We start from the raw sequence: 14,305 nt of genomic DNA on the forward strand, positions 1-14,305 counted from the left end.
GAGAACACTTCAGAAGTCTAAGTGCCTCGTCCGTGACGTTAATTAACGCTGCCTGCCAGCCACTGCTCCACTTCCCCACCCCCTCCACTCATGACCTGGGAAAGGCAAGAGCAGCGTTCTGTAAATCACACGTTTTCCCCATGGAACCTCTGGACAGCCTCAGGGGGTCCTGAAACCTACACTTGAGAGCAGAACTCTGAGTGGAAAGGGGGCATTCCTCTGCAGAGAAGGTTGTTCAGATCCCAAGTCAAGCCCCGCTGATTATGGCGGGCATCTGTGCCCACCCCCTCAGCCATGGCTGAGCAGCCTTGGGTTAAGAGGGGCTGCAGGGGTTAGAAACCCAAATGTAGAGATGGCACATCTGCTCCTGAGTAACAGGTGCTGGGCACACCAGGCCCCAGGGGTGGGGAGGGAGTGTTGGGGGGGACCTCAGCTTCCTTTGTGTCCCTTTGGCCACAGCAAAGGGCTGGGCTGCAGCTTCACTTACATCACTCATGGGCCCTGCCAGCACATCCATGAGGTCTGACTCAGGTTTATCCACGAGAACAGTGGCCCGAGGGGGCGAGGGAGAGAGCAGAAATTTGAACCCAGCTCTTGATTTTTATACCAATCGTGAGCTCACGTCCAGTGGGCAGGAGGAGGTGGGCCACAGGGGAGAAGGGGCTCACAGTCACCAGGCAGGGAAACTGAGATGCATCACAGAACTGAAGACTCAAAATCGTTCTTAAATCAAAGTGAGATGCCAAAGAGGTGGGGCCAGCACCCTTTGGTCGTGCACCTGTTCCTCCGCAGGCCTGCAGCTGACAGGGCTCCCCCAAACCCTTTCCCGCGAGTTCTATCCTACCTCCGGCCTGTTCTCGGCCCCTGGCCCCTAGGGCACGGGTGTCCCCCTGCATTCCCATCTATTGACCTCATGAGATCCCCAACATAGCCCCTCAATCCTTCAGAAATGTGGCCTTGTTCTGATGTCCCAGAGATGGGATATGCTACCTACAGGGCATGGCAACAAAAAAGACCACTTGGACGTCAGAAACTGAATTAGGTCTCATTTATTCTAGGGCAAACTCAAAAGGGTTTTTGTGTTTCCTTTTTTAGCAAATCCTAGCACATTATTAACAAAAAAAAGAAATCTGTACATTTGCCATGATACACTTGAAAGTGAAACAAATAAGATATAAATACAGATATGGATGTAACATGAAAAAGCCCCCCAAAAAACCAAAACCAAAAAACAAAAACCCAACCTGGGGATGTGGGGGACCATGCGTGCGAACAGTGCCAACAAAACTATTTTGGTGGTGGATATTTTTCAGAGCGTTGTTCTCATTTTCAAATTATCATCATTAGCGAAGTCCTGGTGAGGTTCTACAAAGTTCTTATTTGCTCTTCTTTAATGTGTAATATTATGCTTGATAAATAAAGGGCGGCAGGGAAAGAAAAAGATTTAGGAGACAAATCAGGCGCAGCTGCATTGCCTGCATGACTGAGAAGCTAGTGGGGCTGTGGCAGGCGCCTGTGGCTACAGTGCCCCAGGAAGGCCGTGTGCCTCCCGTGGGCCACAGTGGGAGGGGAAGCAGGAGCCAGGCGACCTGGCCCCAGTGGGCTTCTCGTAGCCCTGGACAGTCAGGCGAACGGGGAGGCAGACACGAGTTTTGGGTGCTTTGCTCGCTTGTGTTCTGTTGTTTCATCCAGACAGGAGGCCTGCAGGGAGGCGGCGGCCAGGCAGGGCAGTTGCAGCTGTCGGTTGGAGGGGGTGGCCCCCTGAGGTTGTGGCTGCATGCGAGTCTCCTCCCAGGAGGCCCAGAGACCTGGGGGTGGCGGCTCCCTCTGCGTTGGGAGACCAAGGTTGGGCAAGTGACATTCAAGGCGAGCCCTTTGTGAGTGCCAGGAGGACACGCGGCCATGCTCAAGGTCCTTCCTGACTTCAGGGTAGGGGGCCGCAGCAACCTGGGTGTCCACGAGCTGAAGGAGAAAGGCCTTTCTACACACACTAGGCAGGAAAAAACACAGTTTCTGCCCCAGAAGTCATCAGACACTTGGACTTGTTTGTAGGGGGTAAGAAAAAAAACCCCAAAAGCGACATATGAACAAACGGTATTTATCAATGGAAGTAAGGCCTGGTCCCGCTGTTTTGAGCCAAGAGTCAACGATGTTTGATCACTTAAAACACACCCCTGAAGTTCTCTCAACAGCAGCAGCAGGGCACCTCCTACACGTGCAGGATACCCCCTACACACACCCACACACACCCATACACCCACACACACACACACACGCAGTGAAGGCACCCCAGCCTCACTGCTCCTGGACCTCCATTTTCGGTGCCTATTTCCAAATAAAGTATCTAAAATAAATCCTGAATGAAAACAAGTTATGTTCTGTTACAGTGTCTTTCACGACTTCCAACGTCAAGCTAGAGCTCAGAGGTGGGAACCATACAACCTGGCAGTTGCCAAGATTCTGCACCTGAGCAGCAAACACCTCATTAAAAATTAACATCAGAACAGGCATGGGAAAAAGAACTGAACGAATTTCCATAAGGAAATATGGAAAAACCAGTTTAGTTTAGAGAGTCTAAAATGTTTCCATGATTGCAAAAAGAATTTCCATTTGGTTTGAAGAATTTTACTTGAAACTTAAGTTACACAGACTTGAGATCTGTAGTTACCTTTACTGAAGCAATGTAACCCTCAAGAAAACATTTTAAAGGGTAAGTTTCTCACTGAAGGAAAAACAGACTCTAAACTGGTTCAAATCCTGTTTTTCTGCAATTCGCTGCACATCATAATTACTTTTTCCTTAAACTGTGATTATTTCAACAGATGATCGAGGAAGTACTTCAGTTCACAAAATTTAAAAAATGACCCTGATAACCTGGTTTCTTTAGATTTTTCTTTGATCTCAATCCCAAATTAAACAAAGAAATCAAAACTGAGATGGCAGAGTTGCCAAGTATCTGACTGAAAGAACACTGTGGAATCGTGCAGCTTGGGGAAAAGAGACACTAGACCCGAGCCTCCAGGGGCAGTGCTCTTCCGTAGTGCTTCCCAGGATCTCCGCAGTAAACCCAGCAGCCCCTCTTGGGTTTTCAATGCTGTGTGAAGTCCCACTTCAAGCACACACTAACTGAGGCTATTGTTTACCTTGATTTCTGTGTTTGGATCTCAACTGTCACAGATCTCTGCCCCGGCAGCTCTGGGGAAGGGGTGGCCTCAGTGGGGCTGTTTGGAGGAGCCGGGAGCCCATCCTGGAAGGAAGCAGTGAAGGGTGCCAGCCCCCAGGCTGCAGAGTGTAAGCAAAATATAACATGTTCGTTAAAAGGCCATCTTTGGGCTTTTTTCGCATTTCTTGCCAAGACTTGACTCATATTCTTGCTGCTGCTGCTGTCTCAAAATGCAACCTAAAACATATAAAACCCTTTTGTGCTGTCAGTTGTGAAGGGCGTGGGCTCGGCCCCCACACAGGCCAGATCCAGAGGCAAGGGAGCCAGAATGAAAGAGAAACACAACTCAATACAGCCTCCTCAAACCTCCTGGTTATTAACTGAAGAGAACACGCTACTTTCTACCATGTATCAGCTAGAGAGCTCTGACTTTTAAGAACTGCACCCCACACACACGGTTTTACAACCTCAGCAGGCTGGACGAGACGGTTTGAGTATGGCTCTTTTCTTATTCCTTCTGTTCTGCAGGAAGATGAAATACAGGCCTTGCTTCCCTTACATTCAATACCAGTATGATTCTACACAAAAGCTGGAAGGGATCAAAATACTGATTGTAATAAATATTTGCAGGCCTCTGGTCCTGACTGGGCAGCCGATGGGGGGTGGAGGGGAGGTCTCTGAGGCACCACCGATTGCTTCCAGGGCTACACAGAGATTCTGGCGTTGCATTAGCTGTGGGTGGAGACATCAGAGGAGGAGCTGCTGTTGCTGTTCGTGGTCTGCGCCCTCTTTATGTATAAGTTGAGCAGCTTCATCTGCAAAGAAAAAATACAAATGGATGAGAAGGAAGAAAATCAGAAAGTAAGCAGGAAAGCCCAGGTGACCGTAAGAAAACAGCACGTCCCTTAGTGGAGAAAGTCACTGCACAGACATTCCCTAAGTGCCTACCACTCGCCCAAACCACCTGCCTGGGGCCAGTGGGCGATCGGGAGGTCAGATTAGAGGAGGGGGCATGAGAGGTTATCAGGAAAAGAGGGCCACCTGCTACCACGAGGTGGGCCTCAGGGCTGCCTGCAAAAAGGCTCTCCAGAGGCAGACCCACACACTCGGGGGCACGGCAGCCGGTGCAGCTCCACCCAAGCCAGCAGGAGGAGAGGGTGCAATGCCTACTCTATTGGGATAAAGAAACTAAGCCAAGGCCAGAGGTCAGGTTTTCTATCCTCACACCTTTGTAGAAGTTGCTCCTTCCCCATCACACACCTCATCTGCACCCATTTCTGTCCATGGGCACAACACCTGCTGATTTATACAGCATCTGAGGCCCACCTTCAGGCTGCCCCCATCTGCATCCTTGGTCCTCCTGCTCCTGGGACCCCACTGTGCCCACTGTGGCTCAGCACATGCCGCCTTGTGCTGGGGGCAGCAGTGGGCTGCATCTTTCCAACAAGACTCAGTCTCCCAGAGGTCAGATGCTGTGTCACTATACAATATACCTTTGTTGGGCACAGTGCTTCCCCACAACAGGCCTTTCACATCTCATATCTCATTTGGTTCTAACTTAAGCCCCCTGGACCCTCAAAACACCTAAAGCAGCATGTAACGTACATAGTAAAGTGAAACTCACTCAGTCATGTCTGACTCTTTGTGACTCCATGGACTGTTAGTCCATGGAATTCTCCAGGTCAGAATACTGGAGTGGAAAGCCTTTCCCTTCTCCAGGGGATCTTCCCAACCCAGGTCTCTTGCATTGCAGGCAGATTCTTTAGCAGCTGAGCCACAAGGGAAGCCCAAGAATACTGGAGTGGGCAGCCTATCTCTTCTCCAGCAGATCTTCCCGACCCAGGAATCGAACCAGGATCTCCTGCATTGTAGGCGGATTCTTTACCAACTGAGCTATCAGGGAAAGGTCTTAGAATGTTTGTTGAATGCCAATAACCTGATGTCTGTAGTGTGCCTGACCGTATTAAGAATGCCAGCAACCAGCAGTGCTCCTCACAAGGCACAGTATCCCTGAGCCCCAGCAAGGCACATGGTCAGACAGACATGGAGCCCGGAATGCACAGCTGCTCTGAGAGCTCTGCCCTGAGCGTCCTGGAGTTCTCTGGCTTCATGCAACAGCCCATCTTGGGTCTCTCCACGTCAGGACTTAGCTCTTTTCATCTGCAGGGAGCGTGCCATGAATTCACACGACATATCCCAGCTTGTCTTTCACTCCACACCTTTCAAAATCTTAGACCTTTTAACATAATAGTCAGTGTGCTGATCAAGATGCTTTCACTTTACACAGGTTCTTAATGCTCTAAGGCTCAGGAGGATATGACCAGGGCCAGCCAGCTTCAAGAGAAACCCTGGTATATTCAACAAAATACTGGCCCGAGGCTCAGCAGATCCAGCAGAGTTCTAGAACCAACTCCAACACTAGTTCTGTGACCTCAGGTAAACATTTCCTGAGCCTCGACCCAGCAACCAGAACCTGTCTCATGGTGTCCACTCCTGGACCTCTGTAAAGTCTCCCCAGTGCCAGTCCTGATCCTCAGCTCTATTTGATGCTACTTCAGGGGAGAACAAGGTTTGGTGTTTCCCATATGCTGAAGGCAGCAGGTTCCTAATACATACTTACTGATTCAAATATTTTTTAAAGAAGAAAAAAGTGATCTAGAAAACAGGATAGTTATATTCCTATGAAAGACAGGTTAAAATGAACTTCTAAACATTGTTAATAGTTATTTGCAACTCAGAACCCCTTGTAAGCCCTGAGTTTACAAGCTTTAATCATATTTGAACCTCAAACCAATCCTCTGAGGTAGGCAGAACAGGTTCTCCTATTTTACAAATGAAATGGCTGGGATTCAGAAAGCTTGCCCAATGAGTTGGTATAAATTCAAATTATAGGATTATAACTTTAGGATGTCAAATGTAACCCACAAAGAAAACAGGTATAGAATATATACAAAGGGAAATGAGAAAAGAATTAAAACATTTCAGTATAAAAAGCAAACGAACACAAAAAAAAAAACGGTAATACAGAAAATGAGGGGCAAAAAAGCTATTATGCATACAGAAAACAAATACCAAAATGACAGAAATCTCTTCCTTATCAGTAAATACTTTAAATGTGAATGAGTTAAATTTTCCAATCAAAAGACAGAGATCAGCAACATGGGTTTTTTAAAAAAAGCATGATTCAACTATATTTTGTCTATTAGAGACTCACTTTAGATCCAAAGACACAAATAGTTCAAACTGAAGAACAGAAAAGGATATTCCATGCAAACAGTAACCAAGAGAACAGGTAGCTATACTAATATTAGGCAAAATACAGCTTAAATCAAAAAAGGTTATAAGAAACAGAAGGACTAATAAAAGATCCACAAAGCAGGAAATTACAATATTTATAACTATACATCTAAGAATATGCCATCAAAACAGAGAAGCAAAAACTGACAGCACTGAAGGGAGAAACAGTTTTATAATAATAGTTGGGAGGCTTTAATATTCCACTATAGAGGGTTTGCACAACACAATAAATCAACTAAATATAAAAGAAATATGCAAAACACTAAGCCTAAGATGAGACCTTCCCAAGATAGACTGTATGTTAGGCCACAAATTGAATCTCAATAAATTAAAAAAGAGATGTCACAAAGAACCTTTTCTGACCATAATAGATGAAGTTAGATTAGTAGCAGAAAGAAAACTGAAAAATCCACAAGTTTGTGGAAACTGAACAACACGTGTTATTCCAACAACCAATGGGTTAAAGGATAAATCACAAAGGAAATTAGAAAATATCTTGAGACAGATGAAAATGAAAACACAAAAGGGATGAAAATACAAACACATGGGAGGCAGCAAAAGCAGTGCAGTGAGGGAAACTCACAGCTGTATGAGCTATATGGCTTATATTTAAAAAAGGAAGAAAGATACGCATCCACAACCTAACAACATATCTTAAGGGGCTAGAAAAAGAATAAATTGAACTTCAAGCTTGCAGAAGGGAGAACAGTAATAAAGATTAGATAAATGAAACAAAAAATAGAGATAACAAAACCAAAAACTGGTTCTTTGAAAAAAAAGTCAACAAAATTGACAAACCTTTAACTAATGAAAAGAGAGAGAAGACTCAAATTATTGGTCAGAAACAAATGTGGGGACATTCTGACTGATTCTACATAAATCAAAGATATGATAAAAATGCTATGAGTAACTGTACAAGAACAAAGTAGATAATCAAGATGAAATGGACAAATTCCTAGAAACACAACACCTAACAAGGCTGAATCATGAAGAAAGAGAAAGGATGAATAGACCTGCAACTAGTAGAGACTGAATCAGTAATTGAAAATCTGAGAAAGAAAAGGCCCAGACCAGATGGCTTCACTGGTGAATTCTACCAATGTTTAAAGAACTAACACAATCCTCAATTTTTTCTAGAAAATTTAGAGGAAAAAACACTTCTGAATTCATGCTATGAAGTCAGCACTGTCCTGAGAGCAAAGTCAGATAAAGATAAGAAAATTACAGATCAATATTCCAACAGTGACCCAATATACAAAAATTAATAAATATAATATACCACATTAACAGAATGAAAGGGGAAAAAAAAATCAAAGGATCATTTCCATTGACACAGAAAAAGTATTTGGCAAAATTCCACACAAAATACCACACAAACTAGGAATAGAAGGAAAGTACAGGCGCATTTTGTTTTGCTGTGCTTCACTTTATTGTACTTTGAAGACAGTCCTCCCCCCACCCCCCAAATTGAAGGTCTGTGAACACTGCATCACGCAAGTTCATGACTGCCACTTTCCAACAGCATTGGCTGCCTACATGTCACTGTTCCATTTTGGTAATTCCTACAACTATTTCAGGCTTTTTCATCATTATTATTCTCTTTATGGTGATCTATAATCAGTGTTCTTTGATATTACGACTGCAGTTGTTTGGGGTGCCATGAACCATGTTCATATGAAGACAGCAAACTTCATCCATAGATGTGTATGCTCTGACTGCTGCACCATCTCCCCGTCTCTCTCCCTGTACATGAGCCTTCCTATATTCCCCGAGACACAATAGCATTGAAATTAGGCCAATTAAAAACCCTACCACGCCTTAAGGGTTTAAGTGAAAGAGGTGCACTTCTCTCGCTGGAAATGATTAAGCTTAGTAAGAAATGCACATTGAAAGTTGAGACAGGCCAAAAGCTAGGCCTCTTGCATCAAACAGTTAGCCAAGTTGTGAATGCAAAGGGAAAGTTCTCGAAAGAAACTGAAAGTGCTTCCCAGTGAACACATGAATGATAAGAAAGCAAAAGCAAAACAGCCTTCCTGCTGATATGGAGAAAGTGGTCTGGATGGAAGATCAAACAGTCACAACATTCCCTTAAGCCAAAACCTAATACAGATCGAGACCCTCTCCTTCCATTCTAGGAAGGCTGAGAGAGATGAACGAGTTGCTGGAAAAAAGTCTGAACTTGGCAGAAGTTGGTTCAAGAGGTTTAAAGAAAGATGCTGTTTCCCTGACATTAAAGTGTGAGGTGAAGCAGCAACTGCTGATGCAGAAGCTGCAGCAAGTTATCCAGAGGATTTAGCTAAGATAATCCATGAAGGTGGCTACATGAAACAACAGATTTTCAACACAGGCAAAGAGTCTTATATTGGAAGAAGATGCCATGTAGTACTTTGACAGCCAGAGAGGAGAAATCAATGCCTGGCTTCAAAACTTCAGAGGCTGACTCTTATTAGGTGCTAATGCAGCTGGTGACTTTAAAATAAAGCCAGTGCTCACTTACCGTTCCGAAAATCCCAGGGCTCTTAGGAATTATGCTCAGTCTACTCCACCTGTGCTCTATAAATGGAACGACAAAGCCTGGATGACAGTGCATCTGTTCACAACAAGGACTGACTGAATATTTTAAGCCCAATGTTGAGACCTACAGCTCAGAAAAAACGATTCCTTTCAAAATATTACTGTTCACTGACAGTGTACCTGGTCACCCAAGAGCTCTGATGAGGATGTGCAAAATTAAGGTTGATTTCACGCCTGCTAATAACCAATAACGTTGAAAAAGCTGAAGTTGAACGGTTCTATGACGACCTACAAGACCTTTTAGAACTAACACCCGAAAAAGATGTCCTTTTCATTATAGGGGACTGGAATGCAAAAGTAGGAAGTCAAGAAACACCTGGAGTAACAGGCAAATTTGGCCTTGGAATGCAGAATGAAGCAGGGCAAAGACTAATAGAGTTTTGCCAAGAAAATGCACTGGTCATAGCAAACACCCTCTTCCAACAACACAAGAGAAGACTCTACACATGGACATCATCAGATGGTCAACACCAAAATCATATTGATTCTATTCTTTGCAGCCGAAGATGGAGAAGCTCTATACAGTCAACAAAAACAAGACCAGGAGCTGACTGTGGCTCAGCTCATGAACTCCTTATTGCCAAATTCAGACTTAAATTGAAGAAAGTAGGAAAAACTGCTAGACCATTCAGGTATGACCAAAATCAAATCCATTATGACTATACAGTGGAAGTGAGAAATAGATTCAAGGGCCTGGATCTGATGGATAGGGTGCCTGATGAGCTATGGAATGAGGTTCGTGACACTGTACAGGAGACAGGCATCAAGACCATCCCCAAGGAAAAGAAATGCAAAAAAGCAAAATGGCTGTCTGGGGAGGCCTTACAAATAGCTGTGGAAAGAAGAGAGGTGAAAAACAAAGGAGAAAAGGAAAGGTGTAAGCATCTGAATGCAGAGTTCCAACGAATAGCAAGAAGAGATAAGAAAGCCTTCCTCAGCGATCAATGCAAAGAAATAGAGGAAAACAACAGAATGGGAAAGACTAGAGATCTCTTCAAGAAAACTAGAGATACCAAGGGAACATTTCATGCAAAGATGGCCGCGATAAAGGACAGAAATGGTATGGACCTAACAGAAGCAGAAGATATTAAGAAGAGGTGGCAAGAATACATAGAAGAACTGTACAAAAAAGATCTTCATGACCCAGATAATCATGATGGTGTGATCACTCACCTAGAGCCAGACATCCTGGAATGTGAAGTCAAGTGGGCCTTAGAAAGCATCACTACGAACAAAGCTAGTGGAGGTGATGGAATTCCAGTGGAGCTATTTCAAATCCTGAAAGATGATGCTGTGAAAGTGTTGCACTCAATATGCCAGCAAATTTGGAAAACTCAGCAGTGGCCACAGGACTGGAAAAAGTCAGTTTTCATTCCAATCCCAAAGAAAGGCAATGCCAAAGAATGCTCAAACTATCGCACAATTGCACTCATCTCACACGCCAGTAAAGTAATGCTCAAAATTCTCCAAGCCAGGCTTCAGCAATACGTGAATCATGAAGTTCCTGATGTTCAAGCTGGTTTTAGAAAAGGCAGAGGAAACAGAGACCAAATTGCCAAGATACACTAGATCATGGCAAAAGCAAGAGAGTTCCATAAAAACATCTATTTCTGCTTTATGTACTATGCCAAAGCCTATGACTGTGTGGATCACAATAAACTGTGGAAAATTCTGAAAGAGATGGGAATACCAGACCACCTGACCTGCCTCTTGAGAAACCTGTATGCAGGTCAGGAAGCAACAGTTAGAACTGCACATGGAACAACAGACTGGTTCCAAATAGGAAAAGGAGTACGTCAAGGCTGTATATTGTCACCCTGCTTTTTTAATTTATATAGAGAGTACATCATGAGAAACGCTGGACTGGAAGAAACACAAGCTGGAATCAAGATTGCCGGGAGAAATATCAATAACCTCAGATATGCAGATGACACCACCATTATGGAAGAAAGTGAAGAGGAACTAAAAAGCCTCTTGATGAAAGTGAAAGAGGAGAGTGAGAAAGTTGGCCTAAAGCTCAACATTCAGAAAACGAAGATCGTGGCATCTGGTCCCATCACTTCATGGGAAATAGATGGGAAAACAGTGGAAACAGTGTCAGACTTTATTTTTTTGGCCTCCAAAATCACTGCAGATGGTGACTGCAGCCATGAAATTAAAAGACTCTTACTCCTTGGAAGAAAAGTTATGACCGAACTAGATAGTATATTCAAAAGCAGAGACATTATTTTGCTGACTAAGGTCCGTCTAGTTAAGGCTATATTTTTTCCTGTGGTCATGTATGGATGTGAGATTTCGACTGTGAAGAAGGCTGAGTGCTGAAGAATTGATGCTTTTGAACTGTGGTGCTGGAGAAGACTCTTGAGAGTCCCTTGGACTGCAAGGAGATCCAACCAGTCCAATCTGAAGGAGATCAGCCCTGGGATTTCTTTGGAGGGAATGATGCTAAAGCTGAAGCTCCAGTACTTTGGCCACTTCATGCGAAGAGTTGACTCATTGGAAAAGACTCTGATGCTGGGAGGGATTTGGGGGCAGGAGGAAAAGGGGACGACCGAGGATGAGATGGCTGGATGGCATCACTGACTCGATGGACGTGAGTCTGAGTGGACTCCGGGAGTTGGTAATGGACAGGGAGGCCTGGCGTACTGCGATTCATTGGGTCGCAAAGAGTCGGACACGACTGAGCGACTGAACTGAACTGAGTAACTTACCACCCCTTCTGCAGCCCAAAGATCAAGGACTAATTTTGACTTTCAAGTCTTACTATTTAAGAAAAACATTTTGTAAGGCAATCGCTGCCGTAGTGACTCCTCTGGGGGATCTGGGCAGTCACCTGTAAACCTTCTAGAAAGGATTCAACATTCTAGATGCCATGAAGAACAAAGAAGTCAAAATATCAGTGTTAACAGGAGTTTGGAAGAAGTTGATTCCATCCCTCTTGGATGACTTTGAGGGGTTGCAGACCTCAGTGAAGGAAGGAACTGCAGATGTGATGGAAATAGCAAGAGAACCAGAATTAGAGGTGGAGCGTAAAGATGGGACTGAACTGCTGAAACCTCATGGTACAACTTTAATGGATAAGGAGCTGCTTCTTATGGATGAACAAAGTGGTTTCTTGAGATGGAATCTACTCTTGGTGAAGATGCTGTGAAGACTGGTGAAATGACAACAAAGGATTTAGAGTATGACATAAACTTACTTGATTAAACAGAGGCAGGTTTGAGAAGATTGACTTCAGTTTTTTCTACTGTGTATAAAATGCTATCAAACAGTATTGCTGCTACAGAGAAACTATTTGTGAAAGAAGAGTTAATTGATTCGGCAAACTTTATTGTTGTCTTAAAATAAGACACAGCCACTACAACCTTCAGCCAACCACCACCCTGATTAGTCGGCAGCCATCCACATAGAGGCCAGATCCTCCACAAGCAAAACAATTATGACTCACTGAAAGCTCAGATGGCGGCTAGCATTTCTGTTAAGATATTGATATTTTTAGACACAATGCTACTGAACTCTTAACAGACTACAGTACAGTACACATGTAACTTTTATATACCCCGGGAAACCAAAAAATTTGTGCAAATCTGCTTTATTGCAATACTTGCTTTATTTCAACTGTCTGGAACCAAATCCATACCATCTCTATGCCTGTACCTCCATATATCAGAAGCTGTATATGAGAGACCCACACAGTGAATACTATGCTCGACGGTAAAAGACTGACAACTTTAAGACGAGGAACAAGGCAGAGGAGGCTTGCTTTCACCATTTCTACTAACATAGTAAGTTCCAGCCAGAACAATCTGGCAGGAAAAGAAAAGACAGGCATTCACATTGGAAAGGAAGGAGCAAAACTATCTTTGTTCAAAGATGATATACAGTTGACCCTTGAGCAGCACAGGTTTGAACCATGAAGATGCACTTGTACATGGATGTTTTTCAATACACACAGCACGACACAATCTGGGGTCAGCTGAACAATCCCAGGTGCGGAACTAGAGGTATAGGACTGGAGCATGTGCAGAGTGTGCTATCTGTGACAGGTTCTGAACCCCATCCCTGTGGGATACCAAGAGATGACTGTGATCTCATATGTATAAAATCTCAAAGATTCCACAAAAAATTGTTGACTAATGAAGAAATTCAGCAAACTAGCAGACTACAAAATCAATGAGCAAAAATCAACTGCACTTCTGTACACTAAAAATGAAGCTAAGAAAAACAATTCCATTTACAGTAGTACCAAAAAGACAAAAACACTTAGGAATTAACACAAGGAAGTGAAAGAACTGTACAATAAAAACCACCAAATTTTATTGAAAGTAATTAAAACACAAAGAGATAGATACTCCATGTACTATACAGTATGGTGACTATAGTAAAAACACTGTATTGTGTATGTGAAAGTCATTAACAGAGTAGATCTTAAAATCTGTCATCACAAGAAAAAAAATCATGTAGCTATGTGTATGACAGCTGTTACCTAGACTTACTGGGTGATCATTTTGCAATATAAATAAATATCAAATAATTATGCTGTACATCCAAAACTAATACAATTTCATATGTTCATTTTCATCTCAATTAAAAATGAAAACAACTCATTACATATAAAGGTTAAAAAAAGACATCCCATGTTCATGGGTTGGAAGACAACATTATGAAATCAAAACTACACAAAGCTATCTATACATTCAATGGAATCCCTATCAAAATCCCAATGCGGTTTTCTGCAGAAACAGAAAGTCTTTTCAACAAACCGAACTGGGAAAGCTGAATATCCACACACAAAAGACTGAAGTTGGACTCTTACCTATTACCATATACAAAAATTAACTCAAAATGGATCAGAGACCTCCATTAAAAGCTAAAACTATAGAACGATTAGAACAAAGCAAAGGGCAAAAGCTTCACTATAGATTTGGCAATTGATTGTTGAATGTGACAGCAAGAGCATAGGCAAAAAAATAACAGACAAATTGGATTTCACTAAAATTTTAAAAAGTTGTGCATCAAAGGTCAAGGGGTTAATATCCAGAATATAGATAGAACTTCTGTTAATTCAACAATAACATCAACAACAACAGAATCAGGCAACATAATTTAAAAATGGGCAAAGGACTAGAATAAACATTTCTCTGAAGAAGATATGCAACTGGCCAACAAGCATATGAAGAGATGCTCAACATCGTGGATCATTAGGGAAATGCAAAGCAGAACTACAATGAAATACTGCCTCACACAGCCATGAGGGTGGCTACCAAAGAA

General features: G+C 43.1%; 1 protein-coding gene across 3 annotated transcripts in view; it reads right to left on the reverse strand.

Annotated features, from left to right (window-relative positions):
- Positions 1-1,041: 1,041 nt before the first annotated feature.
- Positions 1,042-14,305, reverse strand: part of CLASP1 (cytoplasmic linker associated protein 1) — a 274,154-nt gene continuing 260,890 nt past the window's right edge. For all 3 annotated transcript variants that reach the window (XM_052658970.1, XM_052658975.1, XM_052658963.1), the window contains one exon: positions 1,042-3,978. In XM_052658970.1, coding sequence (XP_052514930.1) covers positions 3,892-3,978 — 87 coding nt within the window. In that variant the 3' untranslated portion in view covers positions 1,042-3,891. The remainder of the gene's footprint in view (positions 3,979-14,305) is intronic.

The sequence above is a fragment of the Budorcas taxicolor genome, chromosome 2, assembly GCF_023091745.1.
Source record: "Budorcas taxicolor isolate Tak-1 chromosome 2, Takin1.1, whole genome shotgun sequence".
Classification (NCBI taxonomy): Eukaryota; Metazoa; Chordata; class Mammalia; order Artiodactyla; family Bovidae; genus Budorcas; species Budorcas taxicolor.